Source organism: Notechis scutatus, chromosome 1 (genome assembly GCF_049901735.1).
Source record: "Notechis scutatus isolate UNSWTSFEM ecotype Mainland chromosome 1, rNotScu1.2, whole genome shotgun sequence".
Taxonomy (NCBI): Eukaryota; Metazoa; Chordata; class Lepidosauria; order Squamata; family Elapidae; genus Notechis; species Notechis scutatus.
Window position 1 is genome coordinate 241,476,639 of NC_142009.1, and position 19,800 is coordinate 241,496,438.

Genomic DNA, 19,800 nt, shown 5'->3' on the forward strand with positions numbered 1-19,800 from the left:
TATACCATGTTAGACAAATGGTTGTCCAATCTCTTCTTAAAAGCTTCCAGTGTTGGGGCATTCAGAACTTCTGGACACAAGTTGTTCCACTGATTAATTGTTCTAACTGTCAGGAAATTTCTCCTTGGTTCTAAGTGGCTTCTCTACTTGATTTTTTCCATCCATTGCTTCTGGTCCTGACCTTAGATGCTTTGGAGAATAGCTTGACTCCCTCTTCTTTGTGGCAGTCCCTGAGATATTGGAACACTGCTATCATGTCACCCAGTCCTTCTTTTCGTATAGTCATATACAGTTCCACCAACCGTTCTTCATGTTTTAGCCTCCAATCCCCTAATCATCTTTGTTGCTCTTCTCTGTACTCGTTCTAGAGTCTCAACATCTTTTTTACATCGTGGTGATGGCGATCCAAACTGGATGCAGTATTCCAGTACTTGTTGGTTAACATCCATAAATTATATAAGCATTTCTATGGTATTGAAAATTGTTATCTAAAGGACCACCTGTCTTCTATAGTTTCTGACCAACCTGTATAATCAAAGCAGAGTTGACATGTCCCAGATCCCTTCCACTGAACTTTGATGGGACTCAGGAAGTGTACCTTCTTTATCACAGCATCTGCCCCTTGGTACATACTCTTCCCCTAGAGACACTAGCCTTCACACCTTGACCCCACTTGAAAGAGCTCTGAAATCTTGGTTCTTCGCCTAGGCCTGGTTCTTCGCCTTGGGTTAAGAGTGATAGGTTGGCTCTGTATGTTTTATTTGTTTTGAATATGTTTTTCCTCCAGGTGTTTCGATTTCTAAGTAGTATTTTAGGGTTGATTTCATTGTGTGCTGTCCAGAGTGACTATAAACTTAGGGAACCTTATACAATAAAATAAATAATAAACATAACCTATTGATAAATGAAGGAGTAATTCCATTTGTAATAAACCTAACGGAAGGATTACAGTACTACATAAAAAGGACGAAATCTGTATCTATACATGGCCAAGTTTAAAAACATTTCCACTGCACCAGGATGGAAAAACCACCACAAGTTTTTTTCTGAATCATGTTCAAAATACCCATTCATAATCTAATATAATTAGACACGAATCAACCTTTATAAAGCTACATTGTCCAAAATGCAATCAAGGATAGTCATATTCTTTCCCGTCACCCTCTGACATCAGACTGCCTACATCTTACCTCTCAGATTCAAATTCCGTCTGCTCTTCAAACAAGACAATGTGACGTTTCAGCCTTTGCTTTCGGACTTCAATGGTCGGGTTCCAAAAAATATCTGTACTGCCATTTTTCAGATCATTTATATATACTTCCCCATCCTGAAAAAGACAAAAGAAAAATTAGTGCCAGTTTCAAACAAGCAGGATATATATTGAAACAGGATTAAGAACTAAGGAAAATAATTCAATTCTTCTCTGTTGATAGATAATTTTCCCCCCTTATTTTTTCCTACATCATTATTTCCTCCAGTGATGAATTACAAATGATTACATATTTGGGAGAAGAGCCTATCTTATATTATTTTGATAAATCCCAGATACTTGGTGTTACATATCTGGGTTATTCGTCACAAAAAAAACCCAATGTGGTAGTTCTCAATTTATGACTCCAGTCGGGGCTGGGAATGCTTTGCTCAGCATTGTAAGTTATGAAGTGTGATGTTACATTTCTGCATCGCTTAGCAACAGCGATCCAGGGAGGCCCAGTAACCCATCCAAAAGCTGCAATTGGTCCAGAACCCGGCCGCTTGACTGTATTATAGGCATACCTTGGGATGCTGCAATTACACCTTTGCTTCATAAGCGACACTGGCTCCCAATCTCGGTATTCAAGGTATAGTTACAAGTAGTCCTCGATTTACAAGGTTTGCTTAGTGACCATTCAAAGTTACAACGGCACTGAAAAAAGGGACTTATGACCATTTTTCACACTTATGACCATTGCAGCATCTCCTTGGTCATGTGATTTACATTCAGATCCTTGACACCAGTTCGTATTTATGACAGCTGCAGTATCCCAAGGCCATGCAATCCCCTTTTGCAACCTTCTGACAAGCAAAGTCAATGAGGAAGCCAGATTCACTTAACAACCTAGTTACTAATTTAACACCTGCAGTGATTCACTTAACAAATACATCAAGAAATGTCGTAATATGGGGCAAAGCTCACCTAACAAATTTCCCACTTAGCAACATAAATGTTGGGCTCAATTGTGGTCGTAAGTTGAGGACTACCTCTAATATCAATAAGGCTTTCGTATCGGACATTAATACAATCGAGCGAGTCCAGAAGTATTTCATGAGAAGAGTACTACACTCCTCTGCTTGCAACAGAATAACCTATATCACCAGGCTCGAGATTTTGGACTTGGGAAACCTTGAACTACGCTGCCCATGGTTAGACTTAAGCGTAGCACACAAAATTATCTGCTACAATGTCCTACCAGTCAGTGACTACTTCAGCTTCAACCACAACAATACAAGAGCACACAACAGATACAAACTCAATGTAACCCACTTCAAACATGATTGCAGAAAGTACAACTTCAGCAACAGAGTGGTCAATGCCTGGAATGCACTACCTGACTCTAACCCCCACTCCTTTAACCTCAAACTATCCACTATTGACCTCATCCCATTCCTAAGAGGTCTGTAAGGGCACCATCATGCCTACTGTCCCTGTCCTATTGTCCCCATTTATTCGTACCTATTTCCTGTATTCTTACTCATGTTTATACTTATACCTATTATCTTGTAAGCGATAGCAAATCAAATAAATCAAATAAATAAATAAATAAATGGTACGGCCCCTCAATGTTTGAGAGAATGCCGTTTTCTGATTTTCTCTGTGCACTGCATCAGACAGGGAGAAGGAGCATGCTGTAGGCTTTATCAATTAAATGTATAACTTGGCAAGACCTGGTAAGCATGTCTTCTCTGCCCTTTAGAACATTCATTCTCTCAAAAATAGATTAGCCTAAACACTGCTGGCCTTCCTCAAAGACCAAAAACTCAATTTTTCTCTCAGGTGAGAGGTCATGAAGTGTTGAATTCGTGAGTTGTATGAATGTTGTTTGAACAAGTGATTGATTTTTTTTTCTTTGCTTTTTGAAATGTTCTGGTTTTTTTTAAGTTTGTCATTGCAGATATTTTATTTTGTTGCCTATCTTAAGGTGAGTGGGCAGCCATATAAATATTATTAGTTCCAGCTACAGTTCTTACAGTTCCAGCTACAGTTCTTATGCCTGTTAGAATGAAAGGAAAGCGAATGGTTAAGGGCATTACCGTTTCAAAGAGAATCTATAGTCTGTTAACTCCAGGTACAGCCATCCAATTTAGGATTCATCACATGTAAGTTATATTATCCTTGGGAAGCTGAAGAGTTCAAGATCTGTGCTGACCTTCCAGGAAGTTTGTGAATTACTACAACTGATTCCCATACTGGATTTTGGTTGATATCCATTTATTACATTGAAACCGAAGTTAAGATTTCAGAATTTGGGCTAGCAGAGACAACAAGCACAGGCAGATCTACACCTCAGCAAATACAGCTGCTGTTTGATTCCACTTGTTTTTCTTTTAAACTGAGTTCTTTGGAAGCATCATGGAACACAGCATTCCAATGGCAGCTCTTCAGTTCATACATGATTTTTAAAACTGTTGTTAAAGAAAATTATGATTTCTTACCCAGTGTCCATCAAGACTTGCCAGCACTTCTTCTCCTGATTTAATCTTCCCTGAAATTTGATTAATGCTTGTGCTGCCACCAAAAAATGGCTAAGGAATGCAAAGGGAAGAAAAAATTATTTCATTCCAGAAAGAGTGGGAAGCTGCCCAAGAACACAAATGTGTTTAGATAACTAAAATATAATTTCTCAAGAATTCCAGTGAAAATTAAGTCTACATTGTTCCTGATAGATATCAAGACATAGATCAAATAGACGAACATTTCAGCTAGTGACATGAAGTACTAAATTTGGTTATTTTAGTATGCACTTCAAAGACCAGTCAAATTTTATCTGCATGCTATTTGGAAAATACCAAATGCACACCAATATGGAAAACTCTTTTGCGAGTGCACATTCATACTCTATAATGAATTTAAGATCCATTACTGGTAGTCAAAGAGACTCTTGGGGATCATAGTAATTATTAGTTGGCTATTCAAAGACATAAAAATTAAAACATCCATAAAAGTACAATAAAACAATAAAACCCTAAATAAAAAACACATCAACATTATTATTGAGAAAACATTGGGATGATTTTTAAAACTAGCTCTGTGAAATTCAGATAGGGAGATAAAATTAGAACTGGAATGTTGGAGACAAGCTGAAATTGAAACAGAGTGTCCAATACCTTTAATTTGAATTCCAGTTCTGCCCGATAATTGCTTTTTTCACAATCAATAGTAACTTTTCCTCCAAGCTCCATTGTCATGGTACCATACAAAATTCCTAGAAACAGCAAAAATAAAAAATACAACTATTAACAGAGTATCAATTATGCAGAGACTACATACATCAACCTATAAAGGACAGCCCTGTTCATTCATTATGATTGACACCAAAGAAAAATGTAAAAATTCAGATTTAATTAAATATATTGGGTTGCAATAAAATGAAACTTTGTCCTGTTGTTCAGCACATTCAAGCAAAGCATAAACAAGAACTGCTACCAATCATACAGCAGGAACAGGCAGAAAGTTTATCTCCATCAATCTGTAGAACGCAGGATAATTTCAGATCCCTGAACCCATCTCTGCTGCACTCCTTTCTGTCTGGGGTTTTCTGTCTGGAGTTTTCTTGATATCACAAAACAAGAAATGTTCAATGCAAATTCAATCCTTGCTGCCTCTATGACTCAATATGTATTTTTTGATGGCACAGACTTTCGGTATCTTAATTTGTATATTGTAACCAATTCTTTGGAAATAGCATATTTACAACTTGATGTTAAATTTCCCAATTTGTACAAACTCAATTGCAGAGCATTTGGACATGTTTATGTAAATCCCCAAACTGTGTTTTTAAAATAATTTTGCAGAAGACATTTCAACAGATGTCATTTCCATCCTAGAGAAATATTAAGGCACGGAAGCTATCTTCTATTGCACAGCCTTGATGAGCGGATCACATTATTCCAAAGAATTCAGATTTCTTTTTACCATTTTTGCAATTAAGCACAGCTGGTAGGCACCAAGGCTTTGTATTTTACAGGTATTAAAAAACAACAACCCAAGACTCTTACCTTATCCTAATTTCCTATGTACTATAGCTAGAAAATCTTAATGAGGATCTTTTTAAGAAAGAAAATGGAATCCAAGATAGGAAAGGACATGGCACATACAATCTCAAACCCCACCACATACTCCAGAATCCCAGCAATGACCCACCTTTACAGTGTGCATATGGCATTGTAATGACATACTCTTCCCCAGAACTTAGAAATGTGAGTTTAGCTTGGCCGTCCAATAATGCCGAAAGTGAATTACCTGTAGCAACAGATGAATACAAATGGCATGACTGTCACTCTTAAACTTAAAGCATCCTTGATGGACATGTCTTTAAGCAGATACCATATATCAATTTTTTATTATTTTCTTTTAAGGGATGTGTGAAAAGTTATTCTCAATATTTTTTCCTATAAGAACAAATTGCAGTATGTCTATGCATACAAAAGAATCTCTACATGTTAAAATTTAGCAATATGCTTTATTCCTACATACACTGGCATCAACATTGATTTTGGCTTTAGAAAAAAAGGCAAATCAAGTGTTATGCCTATCACAATTCTTCTCCAGCTGCGTTCACATTTAATGCTAGGATTTATTTTCAATTATGATTTGTGAACAATTTGAAATGGCCTAGTTGCCCTAAGAGGTGGGTTATACATCACACTAAGTCAGAGGTCTCCAAACTTGGCAACTTTAAGACTTATAAACTTCAGAATTCTGGGAGTTGAAGTCCACAAGTCCTAAAGTTGCCAAGTTTGGGGACCCCTGCACTAGTCAAAATCAAGCAAACCACATGGTGGTTTACCAACATGCATGAACTAGACCTACTCTGTCTGTCTGATCAGATGCCTTACCATAAAATTTTGATTTGGCTAGAATGTTGCCAGTAATACAAAACCCATCCTTCCTATTACTGACGTGAAAGACCGATACTGGAGGATGATGAGAAACCTGCAATGGAAGGCAACAAAGTAAAAAAAAAAAGCATGTACAAAGTTTTGCTATACAGCTAAATATGCATAGTGCTGGTATAGAAGGAAGCGTCAGATTTACCTGTTCTGCTATGTAAAATGTGTGACTGTTCGTCTGTGGATGAAACCAACAGCAACGAAAAATCTCTCCCAAAATGGGATTGTATGGCTTTTTTATTCCCTGGAAGACAGGAATTTAATAACATTACAGACGCACAGTTTATTTTCCCAGTCGATGTACTGAAATAGGTTTTCTGAACATATGACTTATAGGAATGAAAATCATTCATACATCTTCATAATAAAAGCTCATGAGGTAAGTTGGTCTGAGAGAGAGCATGAGGATCAAATACTAAGTGGAGATAAGAACTGAGTGTCGCTGGTCTTGGCTATCAATCGGCAATTTAACTGCAGATCTACACAGATTCTACATTCTAATCCCCTTGGAAATATCTTTTTAATTGAGATATCTGTGCAGATCTTCCTTCTAGGAAGATAAGAAGTTGTTTTCTACCGAGTGTCTCCAAGAGAAAACTGATACCAACTCTCTCAAGGCTTTCTGACACATATTTTCCAAATTCACCTAAGAATAAACCACACATAATTATTTATCTTCTATATAAAAGGCATGTGCTCCAACTCTGAGCTATCCTTTCACCTTACCATCTAAGGTCACTTACTCTAGTACAAGACTTGTTGCTTATGGTCAAAATGGATTTAGGTCTATGAAGATCAGATGCAAGCTGAGAACACCATGCACATTCAAGGCTACTTCACATGTTTAGTATGCCCTTCTAGTTTTACTTAGTGTGATTTAAACATTACAATGTCATTTTTATAGACCTTCTCAAGATAACTCATGTATAAGTAGACATTTTTAAAAGAATAACTCTACAAGAATAAAACTCTTAAAACATTTAAACCTATTTGCATTCCAAATGTAATTTGGATAGGGAAATAAAACTTATTCAGGGGAATTCTTAAAGCAAAGAAATGGTGTTTAAGGACTTCCTTTAAAATGGTTGTGATGGTATCTGGAAAATTCCACGGCCGATCCTTAATTAACATTCTTGAACATTTGCAAATCTTTATTACAGTTCAAATTCTTTTGATCCGACATAAAGAAAGGAATACTGCAATATACTGTCATACCTTTGGCTTTTTATAAAAGCCTGATAGATACCACCTCAAGACTTGCTTGATTCGACAGTATGGATCTTCTTCAAGAGCAGCTCTGCAGGAAGAATTAAAATGACCATTTCAGTTATTTCTTCATATGTGTGATATGAGTTGCAGGCTTCATTGGCACAAAAGGTATTATTTCAATTTTTTAAATTTTTTTTATTAAATTTATAGAGTTGATTTGAGTATGAGATGGAAGGTATATAAATTTAATAGAGAAATTAAAATTATCATGAAGTAAGATTGGATGCAAAGCAGAATGAAATAAAACAAAAAATGAAAAGAGCAAAATATGGCAAATTTCAACTGCCTTTTTCAAATATTCAATGACAAGTTAAGCACAACTACATAATTCACAGGGGATTTTTTATACAGTAAATGCTTATATATCCGGATACCCCTGAATATCTTGAGATCTGATTAGTTCCATCATTAGATAAGAAAGACCATTGATTGAAACCACAGGCCCACCTACCACAGTATTCTCGAACTTATCATTTTTCTTTTTTGCAGAATTCTTTTTGAGTTCTACAAAAAAGAACATTTATAAACGTTGTCTCTGACATTTGTAAGATTTGATATGAGATGTTGAAAGATTTCAAAAATAAGCTCATGGAAATCTCAGGAGATAGAATGATTTCATGAACTATTATCAGTTTATTTTTTAAGAAATTATTCTTTGGAACTTGTCAGAGATTCCACGACACCACTTATATGAAAATGTTGCTATGTTGGTTGAGAAGGAAGTTGGCTGTGGGTACTTGCGATATTACATCTATTATTTTCATTATTTTATTTATTATACATACATTTTCTATTTATTAAATGACTTGGCAATTTTGTCTTGAACAGAAATCTTTGATGGGTTTACTGTATTTTTAACTGCTGACTTTTGATACTGTATTTACAAGATTGATTTGTTATTTACTTGTTAATGTTAACCCCTTTTTCCTTTTAAAAGAAGAAATAGAATACAAATTGTTGATCTTGTGTTTTACTGCAGGAAAGAGTCACCATCCCCAAAGTATTTCAGAATTTATATTTCTCCATGCTTTTTTCAATGTGTCATAAATCTGAATATATTTCACTCTAGTAATGGACATACAATTAAATTGCTGATTTATCAATCAACAACACTGAGATTTCATTTCCCCCCTTTTCTCACTGCATTTCCCATTTTTCTTATAAACCATTTTTGTCTGAAGATTACTGGGACACATAGCTGGCATGGTTTATCAGAAACACCTCTTAATTATATAAATACCCCAGTTTTATACATTTCTTGCTCAGTTGCTAAGTCATGTTCAACTCTTTGCGACCCTCATGGACCACAGCATACCAGGCTCCCCTCTCTGTATCCAGAAGGCTGCCCAAATCCATGTGTATTGCATTGATGACACTATCTAACCATCTCATCATCTCTGCTATTATCCCCTTCTCTTTTTTCCTTCAATCTTTCCCAACATGAGTCTTTTCCAATGGGTCGTCTCTTCTCAATTAGTGCCCAAACTATGTGAGCTTCGGCTTCAGTACCAGTCCTTCCAAAGAACAGTCAGGGTTTATTTTCCTTTAGGAGTTCTACTCATAAGGGTACTCTTACACATCACCTCATTCCAGCTATAAAACTGCTACTTACTGGGAAAGTAGATCAGCATGGTAGTAATAATCAGAAAGTTTGTTGAGGAAGGAGCGTGGCTCTAGGATAAAAGTGGGCAGAACCACACGAGACAAGTCCATGCCTGGTCGTAGCTGCTTCAGAAGAATCCACATCAAACTCTTATTTTCATCAGACACAGTTTCGGTTTGAGAGCATTCACCTGTCTGATGAGGAAAATCTTTAGGTAAGATTGAAGCTTTGTTAAAGGGAAAGCAAGAAATTAAAAGGGACAATTTGGCATCGTAGTCAACTATGTTCCCCTCCTGCTCTCATATCACTGCTGAGTAAGAGTTCCTCAAATTGGAAGAGTTAGCATCCTTGAAAGATGCCTTCTGTATTATGACATCAGCTCATAATATAATGTTATCCTTTGTTTGCGAAATCTTGAATATTCTGCTAACATTTTGATTCATACATCAGCAATCTTGTAGCCACTCAGAATCAATTTCTGGATTCTCATAGCAAACCTGTCCAGACAAGATTGCTGATGTATGAATCAAAATGTATAGCATTAGTCCTTGACTTATGACCACAATGCACCCAGAATTTTGGTCATAAGTTGTTGCGATTGAGGCCCACAATCAAGCTTAATTTTATGACTGTTTTTATGAATCATCACAGTCAAGTGAAACATTTAGTTGTTAAGCGAACAACAGAATAATTAAGTCAATCCAGAATATCCAATGGGTACTTTTTTTCCGTTTTCTGCCACAAACTGACAAAAAACATTGCAAATTGTGGTGGCATGACCATGGAATGGTGTAACCAATTGTAAATGGCAGTTGGTTGCCAAATGCCCAAAATGCAATCATGTGATGAGGAAGCAGTAGCAGTCGTAACTTTGAGGATGGGCCCTAGGTAGCTTTTTTGAAGTTCATCATAACCATGAATGTTTGTTAAGTGACCGCTCTTAAGTTGAGAACTATCTATAACCTAGAACAAGTTATGCAAATCCAAGCACCCCTCATTTAGGGTGCTTTTTTAAACGCCAGCCATAAAACTCAACAGAAACATACATTATTGAGGACAGAGTCCAACGTTCTTAATAAAAGTGAGTTTTTAGAACAAGAAGAATTGCTAGAAACTGTAAACTGAGCAATTTGTTTTATTCACACAAAGTGATTCAACCTTAGCTCTGATAACAGGGCTGTTACAGGCAAAGCCTTGCTGTGGAAAACTTCCAAGACATGTGTCCCAGTCTTCCCTAATCTGGTGCCTTCTATAGAGTTGGACTTCAGCCGGGTGTTCTTAAGAACTGCTTGACCGCTGCTGGGCTACATATAATGGGGTTTGGAATCCAGTATATTTAAAGGGATCAGGTTGTAGAAGGCAGTTCTTCTTGTTGTACTTTTTTTTTTTTGCAAAAGAAGATGAAGTTTGGATCCAAGCCAAGGAATCATAAGGCTTCAAGCAGCCAGCTTGACTGGAAGAAGCCTGCACAACCCTCGCACCAATATTGATCTGCAAAGTGCTGTTCCTTGAGCAAGTTCACTGCAGGTATTTAAGCATTGTGCCATGCGCCAAACAGCAGAACTCAGTTTGATAAAAAGGAAACATGTCTGCAGTGAAGAATGAAAGCTTTCTCTCTCTTATTGATTTTGATTATGTACCATCCATCTTGATCCGTCAAAGATAATGGAAATTTCAGACACAGATGCCTGTAACGTTGCTATAAGCTATGATGCAAACTGATAACTGCCAGCACTTACACCAACAGCATTTGCATTTTTATTGAGGCATACATCTTGGTACTCCATACCAACACACATGCACATCTAAATGGAGTGTTAAATCAAGTCCTTTTTGAACAAAAGAAGACTTGAAGATAAAAATGTGCCTATTTTTCCCCCAACTCTAATATGTCACTACTCCATCAATTAACAGAATTGTTACCACATAATTACATATTTATATATTTTAATATTCTTCAATAAATTCTTCTTAAAACTTTATTCAGGCTATATGCGATTGGCATGGATATATCTAAACGCTTAAGAAAACTGGGATTATATTTTCTCAAAGGAGGTGAAAGAGTACAAGTAGACTTACAACCATTCGTTTAGTGACCATTTGAAAATTACAACAGCACTGAAAAAAATGATTTATGACCATTGTAATATCTCCATGGTCATGTGATTAAAATTTGTGTGTTTGGCAACTGGCATGCATTTATGATGGTTGCAGTGCCCAGATCACCTTTTGCAGTCCTCTGGCAAGAAGTCAATAAGGAAGCCAGATTCACTTAACAACCGTGTTACTAACTTAACAATTGCAGTGATTCACATAGCAACTATAGCAAGAAAGTCATAAAATGGGGCAAAACTCAATTAACAACTGTCTTGCTTAGCAACAGAAATGTTGCCCTCAATTGTGGTTATAAGTCAAGGGCTACCTGTAGCTTCCCTGCTGTTTTTCATCAGTGTCTATGGAAATAAACTGATGCTAATCTTTAAATTAGTCTATGTTCCCTGCAAACCTTCACTGCCTCGTGCTGTTCTCCAAGTTGCACATCCCATTTCTTCTCCAAGTGAAGTCCCATTCTCTCTCCAAGCCAGCATCTAAATTGTGCTATTTGGAGGAGGAGTGATGTCTGCTGTTCTTTAAGCCAGTGTTCTATTCCTTGGTTGAGCGAGGGTGTGCAGATTGCCAACGAGGCATGGTGTGAGTGAAGATGGGCTGAGTGAGGGTACACTGGTGGGGGAGCCTTATTCCCATTGATTTTGCTTGTTTAAAGTCAGCAGGGACTTCACTTTACAACTGTGGGATGCTGCAACTATCACAAGTACAAGTCATTTGTGCCCAGATTGTGATCACATGGCTGTAGGGTGCTGGGATGGCCAGAACTTTGAGAAATGGTCATAACTACCACTCATTCAGCACCATCATAACTTTGAATGAGAGTTGAATGAGAGTTCACTAACTTTGGACTACCTGTAATATAAAACAATTTTCTGTTGCAAGAGAATGCATTAATGGCAAACACAAGGCAAACAATGTGAGTAGATAAATCAAATGAGTAATTACCTCTCCAAATTCTTCATAGTTCTGTTCTAGGTAGGTCGTCCCTTTCTTTTCCTGGAGCAACTCCCCCTGGATTTCAGATTGATCGCTCTCACTCTCATTTGTCTTCCGACTATTCTCCTGCAATTCATTTTCAGACTCTTCTAGGTTGTCTCGTTCAGATTTGTCTGAAAAAGCATCGTTCTCCAAGTGATGGTTTTCCAGAGCTGAATCATTCAGCCTGAAACAAATAGATGGTTATACTGTTTTAATTTCAAAACATTTAGAACCTCTGAAAATAGAAGGTTTATTCAGTCAAGAAGTGGATCTGAGCATTACAGCAAATATTCCCTGGATAAAATTCCTTGAGAAAAATCTGGCTAAGGATACCACAAAGTCGTTCTCCCATTCTACCCCTCCTGGACATTAGTCCTTAACCAAGACTAGGAGCCGAACTTTAATCACTAAGCAAGATGGATGTTATGTGCACCACACCCAATATTATGAACTTTTTTGCTGTGGTTGTTAAACTGAATCACTACAGTTGTTGAACAAATCTGGCTTCTCCCTTGACTATGCCTGTTAGAAGCTGGCTGGGAATGTCACAAATGGCAATCACTTGAGCCTAAGATCCTGCAACCATCATAAATACGTGATCTACTCAAAAGACCAGGGGCCAAAGTCACTCACATTTAAGAATCTGAGCCATAAACGAAATTTAGTAAATGGGGCACATGAAAATAAATAAGGCACCATAAGACAAAACAGAACAAGGACCATTTGTGAATGTGAAGCTAAATATAAACCTTTCTTTTAGTAACCATCTATATCTGACCCTTCTTTTCCTCATTGCCATCTCCCTCTTGCTGGACTAGCCCTGCTCTGGATTCAAGCTTATCTGACCATTCAATACCAATATCCAAGCATAAAGAACAGAATATTGTGAGTGCTGGTTTCCCCATTATTTAACTCCACTATTTGCTAAGCCAAAGCTACAAATGAAAAATGGAAAAAGATTAATCATTCCTGAAAACGTGCAATTGGTAAAATTGCTTTCATAAAAGCCTACTCAGTCTGAAAGGCTTTGCTATGAAGGTTTACAGTCACACACTGATAAAATATAGTGATTTTTGACTTTAAGCCAAGCTATATATTTACAGTAGGTTCAATGGGCCTACATCTATTTATATCAGCTGAGTTGGCCTTTACTTTTAATGCATCTTAGAAAAGAATTACAGTGGATAATGGCTTTGTGTATTTATAGATGGGCACTCTTAACATTTTCCAGTCAAAAATTATTGCATCTTTCTTTTTTAATGGATTTTCTCTGGTCAGGAAAAGAAATAATGGTGGGAAACTTTGTATCTGGACCCTTCCTCCTTACCTAACAAAATCTCATGAATAACACAGAATATATGCACATGAAAACTTCTGAGCAGTTTAGAATCAATTATTTTTAAAAAAATAGTCAAGGTCATAGACTGATGTACTGCTTTCTGGACATGCAATCAAGATTTTTAAAAATTCTTACACTTTCAACTTTTTTAGAGAACATATTTTCCATGATGATACTGTGCAAAACAAGGATACATGGAGAAAATAATAGAGAAAGAGGAATGCTCATTCCAACATCCATATGGAAAACGTGATTTCTTAATCGTACAGTATGCATCTCATTTAAGATAATATGCCAAATCACCGCCTCTCAGCTTTTCCTAAGATGTAAGGTTATCTTCTAGATCAGGGATGTCAAACTCATGTTGTCATGGCGGCATCACATGATGTAGCAGGACTTTCCCCCCCTTCACTAAACCAGGCATGGGTGTGGCCAGCGTGTGACACATCCAGCTCGCTGGGCCAGGAGTTTGACAGCCCTGTTCTAGATGGGGTTGATTCCCACGAGTTACACAAAAATCCATGGTAAATCTGCATGCTATGCTGAGTAGCAAATTTACATAGATACAAAGGACATATTTTGAGTCTGCTTTTTTAAAGTGGCAGAACAACTTCTGAAATCCAATCCTACTTTATTTGTCTCTAGGACTATTGACAGGTTTCATAACCAATATTAAGAGTGGAACTGAGTACTTCTTGGCTCTTAACTCAAGCTATTAATCATTAGAAGGAAAAGTGCTTGCCATTTCCTTCAACATGATATATTGACATTTCTTTCATCTGCAAAGAAGGTTGATGACTGATTCTTTAGAGAAATCTTCTTTGCATCTCACAATAAAGAAATACTGCTGTAATTGTAACAGAGCAGAGAAAAAATAAAATCTTTATCCAGATCCTCCTTAATTATTATAGCTATACAACATATTGCCAGAATTTGAAGAAAGCATCTCTCAGAATATGAACACAACACAGAATATATAGGCACACCCCTATTTCAGAAGACTGTCTCCATGGCAATCTATTGACCAAACATCCTTATTTTAGAACTTCCGCCTGCTTTGAAATATGGAGCTGGTGACTGCCTAATGGTCAGATAGACATTAGCAACCAACAACTTCACTAAAAGGAAAACAGATGAATTCCACAAAGCATATATGTGGTATACTTGTTGATATGGGTAACAATATAATAGGAGTGGGGAATGATCTAACATCTTATGATAGATTATGAAATAAGATAATTTACAATCATAAAATAGATGTAGTTAGACATAATCCAAACTATGAAATCAAAATGCTGTGGAAAGAATCTCTTTATCAGCAGGACTCTTCATCAATAGAAAACTTTCATTATTAGGGAAATACCCAAACCATTTGAAATAATAATCAGCAAAGAAGGGGTGCATTAATCTCCATTCTCAACTCAAAACAGTCTTAACTGAGAGAAAGTAATCAGCCAGCACAGAGGAGCAATAAACACTGAGAAGCAAAATGATTACGACTGATTCTTTAAATCATGTCTGTGACTCTTCCCTTCAAGACTAGTTTAAATAATCTGAAAAAGCATTAAGTGTAATTAAGTGACCTAATAATGAGATAATGTCAGCTTAATTAGCTTATGTTCTTAAGGAGATGTTATTTAACTGGAGGATTTATCCCAGCATGATACCTTAACTGATACATCTAGAATGGTTAGATATTCTGAAAGATCAGCTGTCTGAACCTTCATTTTAGATTGAAAGCCTTAGTCTCTCCTGATTTATTTCTGAAATGTTTTTATAGCCATCTAAATGAGATCTGGGCATTCTATGGCCCACGAGCCACATCCGGCCCTTTGGCTATTTTTGGGCGGCCCACAGCAATGGCCACGGTGGTGGCGGCAGCAGTGGCAGCAGCAGCCCTATTAGTTTGGCCCTGCACAACAGCCTCAGTTTTCTGTGTGGCCATGTGGGAAAAATAATTGCCTGATCTAAACAAATGGCCATTATCAATTCTTGCTAGCATGGGCAATGCAGACTGGGAAATGGTGGATGACTACATAATCCAGAACTGATTCCAAAGCAGCCAGTGGATGGTACATTCTAACATTATTACAGAAAATACTATACAAAAAATGTAACAAAGCATATTTGCATGACCATATGTTTCGTTCAAGTTCTAGTGCCAGAAGCAATTTTATTAGTGGAAGAAACTAAACAGATTCCATCTAAGGTTACAAATATATGCATTCTTTGCTAGAAGCGTCACTTTTGAATATACATCCATGACATTTTGGCACAACTTGTTAAACATTTCCCAAAAGTAAATTCTGGAAATTTATAATATGGAGAAGCAGCGATGCAGCTGATTTCCCTGCCCCAAGTCTATCCTATTTATCCTTTCATTTTTCTTTTTCATAAGGAAAAAAACCCACTCTACTATAGTCTGACCAACTAGACAAGAGATAACAGCGGATTAATGAAGAGGAGAAAAAAACCCCACTTCTATGTAGGAAGCATTTCCAACATCAGAATATATACAGTTGAAAGAAGCTCATTCTTACTGGAAAAGTTCCTGATCTGAGACTGTCGCTGTGTGGAGCAAGTTGTACAGCCCAGCATGTGAAGAATCATTTGAGCAATTCAGATCTCCATCCTTTGCTTGCTTAGAAGCGCTTAACCTAAAGAGGCTGGAGCAGCGCAAGGCCAATTCCAGGGCATCTAACCAGCATCGACCTATGAAACAGAAGCAAAGCACTCAAAGCAGGCAATGCACAACAATGACTGTTTCCAATTTCACACTGGCAACACCGAACCAATGAAAATTATTTTTTTTCCTTTAAGGAAAATGTGATGAATAACACTCTATCAACAAAGCATAAAAATGACAGTCAAACATAATTTTCCACCAGTGAACACCGAGAGCAAATATTCAATTCATACCATTAAAAATTAAGCCAAACCTTACCAAAACTAAGAATTAAAATAGAAGGCTATGGGTAGAGAGAAAAAGATGTGAAATCAGCTCTGTTAAATAAAAGCACTGCCACCAGGCTTTGTTTAGTCTCCATCAACATTCCTAAACTCGTTGTGAGTCATAAAAGAAGCCTAAAAATAATCTAGCAATTAATGGCAAAAGTAGAATGAGGATAATGATATGGAGCACGCTCGGCTACAGTAACTGTGTTATGGGTAGCTAAGAGCCAAGCCTTGCAGAAAGTTTAAGAAATTCTAGATTTACCTCCAGAAGAAAAGAGTAGATGCTTTTTAAAGAAATGTAACAAAAATGAAAGATTCCTGGGATATGTACATATGACATGAAAAAAAATGTCTTATGTAGAAAGTTGGCATTTAAACTTGACTATTTCTATTTCCAAACTGGCACATTTTGCACAGGTGTAAAATCTGGAAATGCCCAGAATTAGTACTTGAATTATATAGAAGATATCCATCAGACTTAATGTTACTGGGGCATAATAAAGAAAATCTGACTCTCTTTCCTGATAATGAATTCACACCACAGCTCTGATTTCATGATATATCTAATACTTTTTAAAGCACTCAACTTGGAAGGTATGGATGGAATCAAAAGCCAAAGAAAATGAAGCTCCTGGTCAGAATTTCTTAGTAAGAAAGACTGAGGAAAAAGTCTTAAATGCAGCTGCTGGATAAAAGGTACACAGATTGCCAATTACCTGGCTCAGTGACATAAATTAGGCCAAAACAAGGGGGGAAACCCACAAAAAGCAGAGGCTGTGACAATCCGTTAGTGACCAGTCTTATCCTCATGAGGATTAAGCAGCATGGAGGATAGAAGGAAGGAACATTTAAGTTCAAGTCTTTCAAGACAATATAAGGCCTTGTCCTTCTGCTGCTATCTGTCCAGTCTTGCCACAGACAGCTCCTTATTTGAAGGCCTCCCTGGTCTCTGTAGCAAATTGGGAAAAGGGTTGCTCAAACTCTCCCAGCAGGAGTGTTCTTTCTGTCTCCCTATCTTGATGTCCCAGCTCTGATTCAAAGCAGGGTTGAGTTGAGAAAAGGTAGCTTATGTGCAGCAGTACCATCTTATCTCCTATAGATGGAGCTGTATCTCTAATATAACAATAGCTCTAGTACTGTAAGATTATTTATTGATTTGATCTGATTTGATTTGATTATAATTCCAATTGTCCAAAACCAACAGCACCTTTCAACCTGTTCATGATGATTATTCTGGCATACACGTACACTGACAATCGTCCATTGTTCACTAAACTTTGCTAGCTTAAATATAATTTGAGACTCCATGGTAGGAAAATCACTGCTCAGTATTTGGATCTATTATTAAAAGTATCAATATTTTAATTTTAGAAATGAGATTTCCTGCAATTGAATAAGGTGAATAAGGCAAGTTCATGTTTTCACAGAACACCATTTTCATTATTCTTATTGAAGAATTGTATCCTCCTTGTTTTATGTCTACAAATCTGTGTATATTTTGAAACATTGTACATAAAGACGTTAATAGTTAAATAGGCTAATTTACTAGTTGGCCTTTGAGAATGTTAGGCAAAATTATTTTATTTATAATAGTTGTTAGGGTTTGGGGATTAACCCCTAGAAGAGTATTGCAGCAGTAGACTCCCTTTTGGGTGAAATAAATATATAATACCTTACAATCTAATCCCATATTTTTCACAACTCTCCTGGTGCTTAATGGCACCTTGGGCTTTAGTAAAATTATCAGCTAAATTGTCTTCCGACATACAGTACTCTAGCTGAATCATCTTACTTCTTACAGATTGTCTCACGTCTAGGTATCTTAGATCTGTATGCTTGCTCCTTGTTTTTACTCCAATATTTGTGGCCATTTGAATTGCTGCCTGATTATCTTCATGTATAATTATAGGATAATCTACAGTTATACCTATATCAATTAACATTTGTTTATACATTATTAATTCTGTACATAACAATGATAAACAGGAGAATTCTGCCTCCATAGTAGACAAACTTATATGCTGTTGTCTTATTGACTTCCAGCCTATTAATGTATTACCCAGCATTATGGCTGTTCCTAAGAAGTCGACTTTCTAGTGTCTCTTTCTGATGCAAAGCTAGCATCTGCATATGCACTTAGAATTAAATCACCCTTTGGTTCTAAATACAATGAATAATTCATTGTCTTTTTAAGATATCTTAATATCCTCTTAGCTGCAATCCAGTGTCTTTCACATGGTGCAGAATTGAATCTAGCCAACTGATTCACGCAGTACGAAATATCTGGTCTAGACCAATTACTAATATAACTCAAACTACCAATTAACGATTGATAAATCACCTTATCAAACTCAGGGCTTTGTTCATCAGTGTTGCTAAACTCCTGACTCATTGGAGTCTTAGCTGGCTTACAAAGCTCCATCTTGTAATCTTTTAGCAATTTGCTTATCTTATCTTCCTGAGATATCTTAAAACCTTTCGTGTTTTCTTTATATTCAAACCGAGATACTTCTTTATCTCCCCTAATTGCTTGATCTTTATTCTCTTTCCTAATGATGCTATTATTTTATTTGCTTCATCATTAGTTTCAGTTATCAAAGCAATATCATCTGTGAATAGTAATAATAATGATACTTTCCCATTTGTCTCCCTCTTAAACAGACATGGATCGGCTAAACCAGCTTTAAATCCTATATTGTCTAGTTCCTTTACAATATACTGGTTCCATTCATAGCCTGATTGTTTAAGACCATAGAGGCTTTTCTTTAACAACCAACAATCATTATTATCCTTATTTTCACTTTTAATACCAACAGGTTTTTCATATAAATAATATGTTTTAATGGGTGTGCAAGTAAGCAGTTTCCACATCTAGATGGTTAACTATATAGTTTTACTAGCTGCCCACACTAAAGCTGCTCTCAAGGTTGCTGCCTTAAGACTAGGTGCAAACACCTCATCATAGTCATTAGCATTCTGCCTAAAACCTTGGGCTACTAACCTTGCCTTATGGATTAAATTACCATCTTTATCTATTTTTACCTTAAAATCCATTTGCAGCCAATGGATTTCTTTCCTACAGGTAATTTGGCATTTTCATACACCTTCATATCACTTAATGAATTCAGTTCCTTATTCATTGCTGCATACCATCTTTCTTTTCCTTATTAGGATACTTTTTAATTTCTTCAACAGAATTAGGAACTTGATTAATCTGGCACACTGTGTTAGCCTGGTACCTATCAGGCGGTCTAGATACACGTGTAGTTCTTCTGGGAATTACAGGGCTTACAGGAGGACTTTGTTGAACTACTACCTGTTCATCTTCCTCATCCTGTTCAGCTATTGAATCTGTTTCTTCCTTTATGGGCACTATTTCATCCTGTATTTGTCTCTT

General features: G+C 36.7%; 1 protein-coding gene across 4 annotated transcripts in view; it reads right to left on the bottom strand.

The window, feature by feature from the left end:
- OSBPL5 (oxysterol binding protein like 5) overlaps positions 1-19,800 on the bottom strand; it is a 160,801-nt gene that overhangs the window by 8,073 nt on the left and 132,928 nt on the right. For all 4 annotated transcript variants that reach the window (XM_087950890.1, XM_026668300.2, XM_026668299.2 and 1 more), the window contains exons 8-17: positions 15,989-16,160; positions 12,077-12,293; positions 9,032-9,216; positions 7,366-7,447; positions 6,296-6,394; positions 6,097-6,193; positions 5,402-5,500; positions 4,366-4,463; positions 3,694-3,783; positions 1,191-1,327 (exon numbers count right to left, since the gene is read on the bottom strand). In XM_087950890.1, the coding sequence (XP_087807016.1) occupies positions 1,191-1,327; positions 3,694-3,783; positions 4,366-4,463; positions 5,402-5,500; positions 6,097-6,193; positions 6,296-6,394; positions 7,366-7,447; positions 9,032-9,216; positions 12,077-12,293; positions 15,989-16,160 (1,276 nt within the window). The remainder of the gene's footprint in view (positions 1-1,190; positions 1,328-3,693; positions 3,784-4,365; positions 4,464-5,401; positions 5,501-6,096; positions 6,194-6,295; positions 6,395-7,365; positions 7,448-9,031; positions 9,217-12,076; positions 12,294-15,988; positions 16,161-19,800) is intronic.